The sequence below is a fragment of the Podarcis cretensis genome, assembly GCF_951804945.1.
Source record: "Podarcis cretensis genome assembly, chromosome: 15".
NCBI classification, from domain to species: domain Eukaryota; kingdom Metazoa; phylum Chordata; class Lepidosauria; order Squamata; family Lacertidae; genus Podarcis; species Podarcis cretensis.
In genome coordinates this window covers 4139268-4151820 of record NC_137185.1, presented here as the reverse complement: position 1 = coordinate 4151820, position 12553 = coordinate 4139268, and the positions used below count along the sequence as shown (strand labels likewise).

The 12553-nt window shown below is 45.0% G+C and overlaps 1 protein-coding gene across 3 annotated transcripts in view; it reads left to right on the top strand.

Moving 5' to 3' along the window:
- Positions 1 to 444: 444 nt before the first annotated feature.
- TEX14 (testis expressed 14, intercellular bridge forming factor) overlaps positions 445 to 12553 on the top strand; it is a 49246-nt gene continuing 37137 nt past the window's right edge. The window contains exons 1-3 of one of the 3 annotated variants that reach the window (XM_079955387.1): positions 445 to 636; positions 1503 to 1636; positions 11673 to 11787. In XM_079955387.1, the coding sequence (XP_079811513.1) occupies positions 1507 to 1636; positions 11673 to 11787 (245 nt within the window). In that variant the 5' untranslated portion in view covers positions 445 to 636; positions 1503 to 1506. Of the gene's footprint in view, positions 637 to 724; positions 951 to 1502; positions 1637 to 11672; positions 11788 to 12553 lie in introns of those variants that run through there. The other 2 variants (XM_079955385.1, XM_079955386.1) reach the window with 2 other exon arrangements.

The window sequence follows — 12553 nt, the reverse complement described above, 5'->3', positions numbered from 1 at the left end:
CTTCCAGCATTTACTGTAACTTAGTAAAGGTACATAAATATCACACACATCTGCACGGTTTATTGCACACCACAGCTGTGCAATCTTATATTCCAACCCACTCAGGGTGCATAAATATTAACCACTCACACAGTGCATGAATACCACCCCCTTCGTGCAGTCATGCAATCTTTATTATAAACCAGTCAGGGTGCATAAATGTTACAGGGTGATGAATGTTGCACGCAGGAATGCAATGTAGCATAAGTAGAATGCATAAATCTTACAACTCCTGCAGTCTTTTACTTGTAAACCACTTGAGCGCATGCAATCTTGCGCACAAAACGATGCATGAATATTATAACACAGCCATGCAATCTTTGCTGTAACCCAGTTAGGATGTATGAGTCTCTCTCTCTCTCTCTCTCTCTCTTGCACACACACACACAAAACTCCAGCAATCTCTCATTTTGTAGCCCAGTTTAAGGTGCACAAATCTCTCTCACGCGCATTTTCGTGCAACCTTCATTGCTAGTTCTGGGTGCATAAACATTTCTGAGCGCCCTCGCGCAGGCACGTTGGATCCCACGAAAGGAACGCGCTCCCCAGAGCCGCTAACGGATGAAGACCTCGGCGGTTGGCAAAAGGGGTGGGCAGGTGGGTTTCACGGTCTGGGACCCGGAAAGGAGACCTGTCCAGGGGCGGGAAAGGATAATTTAGGAGGGGGAGGCAGGTGTCCTTATAGCAAGAGAGGAGTTGCGGGGGTGGGGGCAGAAGTAGCTTGGATCTTGTCGGGAGAGAGATTAAGAGAGAGGCCCGAGTAAGAGACGCAGACAAAATGAGGAAAAGGGAAAACGTGGCGGGACTTTGGATCATTTGAGGGGCATGCTTGCATCCACATCCCAAAGTGCAGAAATAGCAGCCCTTGCTGCAGTCCTAAACGCATTTGCTTTGTTCCACGGAAATCAGTGGTATGTCATGCTTTATTAAAAAGCATGCTTGAGGGTGGCTGTGTGCGTGGAGGTGATTTGGAAGAGTGGATTGTGCCCCCGCACCAAAAAAAATAAATAAAAAAATTCCCCTATTAAATGCGGGAAAAACTCACCCCTTTACCCTGGCCCTTGACACCTTAGGTATGCGTTTTCAGGGCCCACGCTATTCCTGGCGGCTGTGATCTATTTTTTTAACTCTTGTTAATTCTGGATTTTAAATTCTAGCAACCTGACCTAGGACGGGTAATGAATGTAAAATAAATGAATGTAAAATGGAGGCGATCCGAATTTACTCTTTAGCAAGGAGCGTAGATGTAACGCGGGATTCGAAGTTAGTGTTGGAGTGGGGCGCACACGTGCGAGTTTGCGCCGGGTTGGGGTCGCTGAGCCTTTACTCCGAGCAGGACAGTAGATTTGCAGCTTTAAAAAGAACGTGTGTGTGTGTGTTTGGATGGGATAATGTTAGTGGAAGACCCCCCCCCTCAAATAAAACCTCTCCTGAACTATCTTTCTTTTTTTGTGGGGACCAAGGACAATGGCCCATTTACTCCCTATCCCCTGTCCTGTGAAACTGGGGACGTTGAAAAGCGAATCTCTTGAAGCTCGTTTGCACGAATATGTGAAGCAAGGCAATCACGTGAAAGTGAAGAAACTTCTGAAAAAAGGTAAGGGCTGATGTTGGAGGTGGGGGCAAAGGAATCCTTCTGAGTAGGACTTTGCAGGCAGAACTTAACACACCCGCCAACTCTGGAGAGTGAACAGAAGCCCCTGTTTCAGCAGAATGAGGGGGGAGCCCCTGCTACCCTGCAAAAAGACCAGCCGTGCTTTACCACATGTTAAGCATGAGGCTTTTGATCTCAGGGTAGTGGGTTCGAGCCCCGTGTTGGGCAAATAATTGCTGCACTGCAGGGGGTTGGACTAGATGACCCTCGTGGACCCTTTCAACTCGACAATTCTATGATTTGTGGCGCTGTGGGTTAAACCACAGAGCCTAGGACTTGCCGATCAGAAGGTCAGCGGTTTGAATCCCCGCAACGGGGTGAGCTCCCGTTGCTCGGTCCCTGCTCCTGCCAACCTAGCAGTTCGAAGGCACGTCAAAGTGCAAGTAGATAAAATAGGTACCGCTCCGGCGGGAAGGTAAACGGCGTTTCCGTGCCCTGCTCTGGTTCGCCAGAAGCGGCTTAGTCATGCTGACCACGTGACCTGGAAGCTGTATGCCGGCTCCCTCAGCCAATAAAGCAAGATGAGCGCCACAACCCCAGAGTCGCTCACAACTGGACCTAATGGTCAGGGGTCCCTTTACCTTTAAGTGTCGTAGTACACTATTATCGTTATTTTTATATTTATTTATTTATTCACTGCATTTTCCCCTGACAGTGTCTCAAGGTGGCTTCAAGTAGGTAGCCATGTTGGTCTGCCATAGTCAAAATAAATTAAAACAGGAAGAAATTTAAGATGTATCTTAAGAACTATTATAAAATTGAGGAGTGCTAAAATGCTGAGGGAAAAGAAGACGTAGAATTGCAGCGGAAAATTGTGTTTAATTTTAGGGTGGAATTGAAAAAGAGAATGAATTTACTTTTAATTGGTTAAGAAGGGTTGCTGAATAATGGTTCAAAATTAAGGATGCAAAAAGGGAAAGGTATGGGGAAGTCCGGTAAAAGAGGGTTATGGAAATAAGGTCAAGAAAATATGAGTTTTTGTGTTTGTTTTTATGTTGTTTTTGTTTATGTTAAAAAATTTGGAAATTAAAAAAAATAAAATAAATTAAAACAGTTCTTTAAAAAGATGGTTAAAAAGACTCTTCTTAAAAAGCCCCTTAAAAGAATCAAGTTTTCAAAAAAAAGTTATATGATCTAAGAGAAAGTCTTTAAAAGAATCCTTCCAAAAGAATTTAAAAATTAAAAATTGAGGGACAGTGGACTGGCCCCCTGCTGAAAAAGTTTGCTGACCCCTGGTTTAGAGGCTAAATTAAATGTCCCAGTTGCACCACTGATGAGACAGCTTCTATCCCTTTACATTTTTAGTTCTGAGGACTGCATGGATCTGGTTTCCAGCTTTTAAATAATTGGAATTCCCCCCCCCGTAGGAAAATACTATTTGTTCAGCCATATTAGGGTGAGAGCTCGGGGTGAGGTGTGAAAAAGACACCGATTGTGCTGCCTCTCACTTTGCATTGATCTATAACAGCACTACTTCTTTTAAATCTTACTGCATTTTCCTTTTCTCTATGCTGCTTTGTAATGAAATTAAGGTTTGTCCTAGGTGGATTGTTTACGGGAATGCCTAGATAACGGGTTATAGGAATACATAGAAAATCATTAGCTGTAATTGCAAAAGGGAGTCTTCCTTTGGAGGGGCAGTCTGCCTCAAAAAACGTAGGTACTGTACTGAGGATATTGCAAAGTGGAATAACCTTTACGCCAAGGGTTGAAGAACTGCAAGCGTGGTTGGGCGTCACAGGGGGCGGCAGATATGCAAAATAGGAGGCGTGGCCCCGCGTCCTGCTTCCAAGGGGTTTTGCTGGGAATATAATTGAAACTCGGTAATTTCGCCCGGAATGGAGCCACAGCGGCGGACGTGGGCGGGAATAGCAGCCTTGCCGCCTCCGGGTGCAACATTTGGGCGAGAGGGTCGGGGACGCGGGCGGGGAGGGGAAAGGAACCGAGCGGAGGCTGTTGCGCTACCGTGACTTGGGAAGCGGAGAGCCGCCGCCTGGCCTTGGAAGCGCGGAGTGCCGAGTTAAGACTATACTTTCAGGGATCATTTCTATAGTTTGTAACTAGAGAAGTGTACTCGAAAGTGATTGGCCGCGGAAACCACGAGGAGGAGTCAAAGTGTTCTCTTCTGAGCGCGAAGCGAGCGGGCAGTGCTGCATTTTGCAGCTGCTGCCTGCTATTGATGACCGTTCCGCCTCCTTTTTGTTAAGGAGGTTGGAGGGAGAGAACACAGACTGAGTGGTTTGCTCCATTTTAGAAAATGGTTGAAAGATAGACCTTTGCTTGTGTTTTAAAACCTGCTTATTTTATAGTACAGGAGGATTTCTCCCCCCCCCCATTTTTCTATTTGTAGGTTATATTTATTGACTATCTTGTTTCTACATTCTGCTAGTGTTGGTCCAGCAAATATAAATCTACTGTAATACACATTTCTGGGGGTGTAGGAGCTTAGTGGCAGAGCAAGCATTCTGCTTTGCTTGCAAAAGGACCCAGGTTAATTTCTCCATTGTTTGCTGGATGGGTATTTGCATATTGTCCTTTCTGAGTGAAGACTACTGGGATAGCACACAAAGAAATCTCTTTAAAATTCTAATTATATTCACAAATAGCAATACTGTACTGATACAACAATCTCAATTTGCATATCCTTAGAAAAGGTTCTTCACGTAATTTTATCCCAATTTCTCATCAGCTTTCAGCCTAGGTTACAAATACAGAGGGCTTTGTTTAGGGGAGAGATCTCTTCTAGAGCACACATCCATAAATCCCGGATCCTTTGATGATGATGATGACACTCTTTTGCATTCATCTACCCAGGAAGTTTAAAATATTTTCAGGATGACAGTATATCTGTTAGCAGATAACAGAATGTAAGAGGAGCTTGCTGGATCAGGCCAATGACCCATCTAATCCAGCATCCTAGTTTTACAGCAGGACTTGAGCACAAGCTCACTCCCTCTTGTAGTTTCAAGCAACTGGAGGCAAAGCGGAGTGCCATGGCTAGTAGCCATTGATAGCCTTAGTCCTCCCACCCCATGAATTGGTCCAATTTTACCTTCAAGCCAATCCAAGCTCCTGTGGAAATAAGTTTCACAGGTTATATTTAGCTGTGAGTACATTAGCTATGGGGACGCAGGTGGTGCTGTGGTCTAAACCACAGAGCCTCTTGGGCTTGCCAATCAGAAGGTCGGCGGTTCAAATCCGTCAAAGTGCAAAAACAGTGGTACTCGGGTTAAGTACCTAATTCATTCTGGAGGTCCGTACTTAACCTGAAACTGTTCTTAACCTGAAGCACCACTTTAGCTAATGGGGCCTCCCGCTGCCGCCGTGCCACTGGAGCACGATTTTTGTTCTCATCCTGAAGCAAAGTTCTTAACCTGAAGCACTATTTCTGGGTTAGCGGAGTCTGTAACCTGAAGCGTATGTAAGCTGAGGTACCACTGTAGATAAATAGGTACCGCTCCACCGGGAAGGTAAATAGTATAAACGATATTTCCGTGCACTCTGGTTTTGCCAGAAGCAGCTTAGTCATGCTGGCCACATGACCCGGAAAAACTCTGCAGACAAACATCGGCTCCCTCGACCAGTAAAGCAAAATGAGTGCTGCAACCCCAGAGTCGTTTGCGACTGGACTGAACTGTCAGGGGTCCTTTACCTTTTTTTTTCATTAGCTATGGTAGCAAAATGCACCCTTCATGTGTAGGGGCTACCTATTTCTAAATGCACTGTGGTAAAATAAGTGGGGGAGGGGGGATCAATTCCTTCCATGCTTGCTGAGTTTGTGGATGCGACAGGTTTTGAAACAGGATAACTGATTAAGGCTGGGATCCTGTGCAGGGGAAGAAAATCCTCTTAAACACAGTTGGACTTAATTCTGAGGAAAACATGCATAGGTTTGTTTGCACTCTAGATGTACCTTTTAGAAGGAAATCTTGTTACAGTATTTACTACTTGTTGTGAGTGACACAAAGCATTCTTACTAGGTGGTAAGCTCACAGGTGTAGCTGGGGGGGCAGCTGCTCCCCCTAAATCAGTACATATCAATACAGATCTGAGGTTCTGCCCTGCCCTAACAAAAGCCTTTCCCCATCCCCAACAAAAATCCTGGTGACAATAGGAACACCTCCAGTTTGTGTGACAAGCCCTTGCATGCTGCAATACTGTAATATGCATACAGTACTGAGGAGGATGCCTCTGTAATAATACTTACTCCTTGGCAAGTGTGTATAGGATAGAGTGCAGCTGTAGATAAATATCTCTATGTAAAAACAAAGAGTGTAATTTATTCCTGATACTATTTCCCCCTTGAGATTCAGGGAAAGATGTGGACTTGCTTTCTCTTCCTCTATGGCATCCCTACATTACTGTATATAAAAGCAACAATAATAAATAACGTAAATTAAGAAGTAGAATAATAAATCTTCCTTGGATGGAGGCTTAAGGAGAGACGAAAACACGTGGCCTATTCTGAGGGGCGGGGACTATGCAAAATAGGAGGCGTGGCCCCGCGTCCTGCTTCCAAGGGGTTTTGCTGGGAATATAATTGAAACTCGGTAATTTCGCCCGGAATGGAGCCACAGCGGCGGACGTGGGCGGGAATAGCAGCCTTGCCGCCTCCGGGTGCAGCATTTGGGCGAGAGGGTCGGGGACGCGGGCGGGGAGGGGAAAGGAACCGAGCGGAGGCTGTTGCGCTACCGTGACTTGGGAAGCGGAGAGCCGCCGCCTGGCCTTGGAAGCGCGGAGTGCCGAGTTAAGACTATACTTTCAGGGATCATTTCTATAGTTTGTAACTAGAGAAGTGTACTCGAAAGTGATTGGCCGCGGAAACCACGAGGAGGAGTCAAAGTGTTCTCTTCTGAGCGCGAAGCGAGCAGGCAGTGCTGCATTTTGCAGCTGCTGCCTGCTATTGATGACCGTTCCGCCTCCTTTTTGTTAAGGAGGTCGGAGGGAGAGAACACAGACTGAGTGGTTCGTTCCTTTTTTAAAAAAATGGTTGGAAAATAGGCAGATTTTTCCCCAAACCTTATTTTTTGATTTGTGTTTATACAGTCTAATACAAATCATTTTTTGCCTTCAAGATTTTAATTTGTACTTTTTTCATTTTTCACATATTGGATGCTTTATCTGCCCTGCATTCTACCCATCTTTAGTCTTATGAATATAAAAATGAAATATACATTCTGCATTTTAAACAAGAGAGTATTTTCGAATCCAAAATGTTAACAGAAAACTGGCGTGGTAGCTCTGAATGTATAGTGTAGGTTGTGTGGTTTTGAAGTAATTTAGCATGATATTTTTTTGTCACTGCAAATAGTGTTTGGAAGCTCGGGGTTTGAGGTCAGTTCAGAGTGTGGCCTGGCTAAACAGTGGTTTTCAACTAGTGTGCCGTGGCATTCTGGGGTACATTGAATGATGGTCAGGGGTGCTGCAGGCAACACTGGCCTCTGTCCCTCTTTCTCCTCCCTCCTCCGATGTCCTTTGGCATCTCTGCCTCCTAAAGGCTTAAAGGTAAAGGTAAAGGTACCCCTGCCCGTACGGGCCAGTCTTGACAGACTCTGGGGTTGTGCGCCCATCTCACTTAAGAGGCCAGGGGCCAGCGCTGTCCGGAGACACTTCCGGGTCACGTGGCCAGCGTGACATCGCTGCTCTGGCCAGAGCCAGAGCCTCACACGGAAACGCCGTTTACCTTCCCGCTGGTAAGCGGTCCCTATTTATCTACTTGCACCCGGAGGTGCTTTCGAACTGCTAGGTTGGCAGGCGCTGGGACCGAGCAGCGGGAGCGCACCCCGCCGCAGGGATTCGAACCGCCGACCTTTCGATCAGCAAGCCGTAGGCGCTGAGGCTTTAGCCCACAGCGCCACCTGCGTCCTAAAGGCTTGCACAGCTGCTTATTGCAGCAGCCCTGACTATAAGCTCCACAGGCAAAGTGTGCCCCTGGGATTCACCTGTTTTTGGAGTGATGGCGGGGGGGGGGGCAGCTCAGAGATCAGGGGCGGTGGCGGCAGCAGCTTCCCGGAGGACTCCCAAGGAGAGGGCAGAGGACAGGAGGCTGAGGGAGCACTCCACAAAATGGGGGTGTTCAAAAAAGGATGAGAGGCTGCCAGCTCTGCAAGCAAGGGGTGACATAACTGGGCTCCTGAGCTCCACAGGGTTGCCACAGAAAGAAGGTAGTTGGTCCAGGGAACTGTGGACTCAAAAAGGTTGAACACCTCTGGTCTAAAGTATCCAGAACCCATCAGTTCAGCTAAGGCAGTCCCGAGTCTTCTAAGTACCCAGGAATACCCTTAATTTGAGGCCTTCCAATACAGTTTGTTGAAGAAAGATCTGTTTAGTGAAACTGCCACCCTATATTACAAAATCAATGTGCCCCAGCTGGGCTGGGTGTGTGGGAAGCAGTGTTCTCCCCCACTCCCATGCTATTCTTGCAGATAACTGTGTTCACATGTAGGAACCGTAATCAAATGTAGCCGGGTCTTGTTAAGCACAAGGAATCAAACTGTTCCTTTCTGAGTGTGAAGCAAGTGGGTGGTGTTGTGTTTATACAGCTGCTGTTCCCTGCTTTCAATGACCCATTCTCTTTACTTGTTCAGAGGCTAAAAGGGCAAAGCAGAGACTGCTTATTTGCTTCAAAAATGTTTTAAAAATAGATTTTAAAGGTAAAGGTAAAGGTACCCCTGCCCGTACGGGCAGTTGTGTCCGACTCTAGGGTTGTGTGCCCATCTCACTTAAGAGGCCGGGGGCCAGCGCTGTCCGGAGACACTTCCGGGTCACGTGGCCAGCGTGACGAAGCTGCTGTGGCGAGCCAGCACCAGCACAGCACACGGAAACGCCGTTTACCTTCCCGCTATAAAGCGGTACCTATTTATCTACTTGCACTTGAGAGTGCTTTCGAATTGCTAGGTGGGCAGGAGCTGGGACCGAAAGATGGGAGCTCACCCCGCCGCGGGGATTCTAACCGCCGACCATGCGATCGGCAAGCCCTAGGCGCTGAGGTTTTACCCACAGCGCCACCCACGTCCCAAAAATAGATTTTACATACGTACAAATATACATAATTTGTATGCTGCCTTTCCACGCTTCAATCATACTCAAGGTGTCTTACATAAAAAAGGAACTTAACTGCAACATAACAAAAGTAGTTATAAATGATAAAACATTTTTTTTTAAATACACATCCAAACTGAACAATTTTCACATATATCACAAAAAACCTTACACAGAAATACATAAAAAACCAACAGCACCAGATCTCCTTCCAACAACAAAACACGCCAGCCCAAGAGTCTGTTCAGCAACCTCAGCTTTCGTAGTTTCTGCAGTCAGGGTCTCACCTTCCCAGGCAAGGTGGAAAAGGCTTTCAAGACAGGGAACGGGTGTTCCTACTTAAATAGGTGGTTTTGTAGGGGACACAACCTGCATTTCTTTTTTTTCTTTTTTTAGAAATAAGTACAGTAATGTAGAATTACTTCCTTTCTGAAGTCACATTAAAAGTCACTGGATGTTAGTAACAGGTCAAGCATACAGCTGGATAGTAGCAGTGCAATGAGATCATGTGTGCTTAGGCTATTTCATTTGACGCGGTGATAATTTAGAAATAAATCCCCTTTGGTTTACTTGAATTTATTCCCAGATTAAATGTGCATAGTACCTCAGTCCTAGCTTTGATAGTGCACTTAAAAAAAATTTACTCCAGAGCAGTGGAACTCCATACAACAGCCCTGTAAGGTGGTCCAGAAGACATTTTATTTCTGTATTGAATCTGGTTGGCTTCTGGTGGAAAACTGCTGGACTACATAGGCCTTTGATTTGACCCAGCAGGGCTAGTCTAAGAGTCTTGGGGGCAGGAAAATGTCAGACATTGCCCTGAACATATGCACTTGGATTTAGAGGTGATTCCCACGGAACTGTGGCTGCGCTCAGCCGCTCCAGTTGGGCAGAGTGGAGGGGGTAAAATTGCTGTCCTACCTGTAGGGGCTGTTGTAACGATTTACACCATTGTGAACACTTATTTGAAGACTAGAATGCTGTATGTACCCTGACAAGGACTGCAGGTCTTTTTTTCAAAAGTAAGTTTGTAGTTTATAGGATCGCTCCATTTAGTGGCTGACAAGAAAGTTGAGTCAGGGACCAGTTGCTTCCCTGCGGAGTCTCTTTGCAACACGATCATTTGCGTGTTTTACTCCAAGAGCAGGGCTTGCCTGGGGCGGCGAAGACTAGGACTCCTTCCACCCTCGCGGACTGTCCGGCGGTGACACAGTTAAGCTGTCTGAGCCAGGGAGAGTGACGTCATGAGGGTCCGCCTCTAGGTAGCCGCCTGGGTTTGAAGAGCCAGTAAGCGAACTGCAGGCTGCCATGTTTAGTGGAGACTCAAGCCCGACTGTGATTGGCCGCTTGGGTCCCGTATGCAGATAGAAAGCGAGAGGGATTCTGGTCCACCGCCGATACCTGGCCAAATACCAATTTATAAAAGCATTTCTTTTAAATTATCCCGAGGGGGCTTGAATTGCTAGTTTCCTGTCGTAAGAATCAAAAGTCGCGCATGTTTTCGATGGGTTATAAATCCGTCGCCGTGTCTTGAAGAGTGGATCTTGGCAACCAGGCTCGGGAGCCGAGAAGTGTTTAGTTAAGACTATACTTTCAGGGATCATTTCTATAGTTTGTAACTAGAGAAGTGTACTCGAAAGTGATTGGCCGCGGAAACCACGAGGAGGAGTCAAAGTGTTCTCTTCTGAGCGCGAAGCGAGCAGGCAGTGCTGCATTTTGCAGCTGCTGCCTGCTATTGATGACCGTTCCGCCTCCTTTTTATTAAGGAGGTTGGAGGGAGGGAACACAGACTGAGTGGTTTCCTCCTTTTTTCAAATGGTTAAATATTAGCTCGTAAATATTTGGTCCTTTTTAAAGAGGTTTCATATTTTAAAGGTTTTTTTTATTCTTAATAGAGTGTTGTTTCCTTTTGCTTTATATGTTTATTTGGCATTATTTTGTATCAAGGATACATCCTTCTAATATTGGTTAACTTTGCAATTTCTCAATTGTTGGTTAAATGCCTATTTTGCCCTTTCTGAAGAAGTTTGAGTTAGTGCATGTGGCAATCTGGTTAAAATTCTAATAAAGCCATTCATATTAGTTTTTCTGCATAATTTATTGCATAATTTTATTTTAAAATAACAACTTCAAATCTGTTTACAAAAAGTAATAAATGAATGAAATTATTGGTTAAAAACACTTTCAAAATGGTTGTGGGCATGCATATATATACCCAGCAGATTATTGTAACTGGGTATGAAATGAAAATGTCCTGATTCTGTGCATAGAAATAAACTCATGAAATTTCGTGGAGCGAAGGATGGCTGCTCTGAACAAATATTAATCCTTGCAGAGATGAGCCTGTTAGACTTAGCGTTAGCATTATTATTTATTAATTTTCTATATTGTCCTTCATCTGAAGATCACAGGGAGGTTTATGATGTAAAAATACAAACAATATTAACAAACAAACAAACATACTAACATACTAGATCAACAAAGAAAACAATACTGCCCCCACAGTTTAAAAGACCATAACTTGTTTAATTACCCAAAGGCCTGGGAGAAGAGGAATGTTATTGTCTGGTGTCTAAAGATATGTAGGAAAGGTGCCTGGTGTTAAATAAATCATGACAAGGTGTAATATGTCATGTGTTGTTCATCTAAGGTTTTATTTACCTAATTTTAATACTTGCCAAGGAACATATGATTGTTATTATGTCTTCATATGTAAAATCAGAGAAATTAAGTAGGGTGCTTTTTGTTTTTCCCATGACTAGCTTAATTTGCGATCTGCCCTTAATGGCGTGCCTCTGGCTGATTCATTGCAGAGGGTTGGAGATGGGGAAGGGCAGCTTTTGTGGGACCTCACACACTTAGGGAAAATTTGCCCTGGGGAAGTGGAACGAGGATGGCAGTAATTCTCTCTCCCCGTCCCCCATTCTTATTTTTGTAGGAATCAGTGCTGACTCGATTAACTCATTGGGGCAGACTCCCCTATTCACTGCTGCCTTGCTTGGTATTGGGAAAGTTGTCAGCGTTCTTTTGGATTATGGTTCGGATCCAAATCAGTAAGTACAAAAGCTACATTTTTGTTGTAATAGGGAGACAACTTTCTGGGTTTTTAAAAAATCCAGAGGTGTGTGGGTTCTCCTCTACATGTAGATCTGCAGAAATGGAGAAAAAGCAAAACAGCGTGTTTTCTGATAATGATAGGTTTTCCCCCTCATTCCCTTTTAAAACAGGCATTGACACCCCAGGGTTGCAAAACTAAGCTGTAAAGTGTGTGGCGAATGCCTTACAATGAATGGCCTTCCCCAACCAGGCACGCTTCTGGAAGTTTTGGGCTACAGCTCGCATCAGCCCCCGCCAGCATGGCCCGTGGTCAGAGTTGATGGGAGTTGTTGTCAAAACTATCTGGAGAGTGCCAGCTCATTGACAGTAGCCGTGAGGTCCCAGGAAACCTGCAATACTATTTTACTTTGTTTGCGTAACTCACTCAGCTTGCAGAATCCTATTTTTATTTGCGCAGAATTTGGATTACCCTTGGCACAAGTGTAGCTATTATTTTATTATTTATTAAATTTGTATACCACCCTTCATCCGAAGATCACAAGGCAGTTCACAGCATAAAAATGCGAGATAAAAACAGGAACAAAAATGAAGCGAAACAATACCCCTACCCCTACCCCGAAACACATTTAAAAGGACATAAGATGTTCATCAGCTTTGATGTAAGCATTTCTGCATATTTTTTTTTAAGCCCAGAATCCACCTAGTCCAAGGAATTGCTTATTAAGGTCTTTGGGGGCCCTCCGATCAGGACTTCCAAGTGCT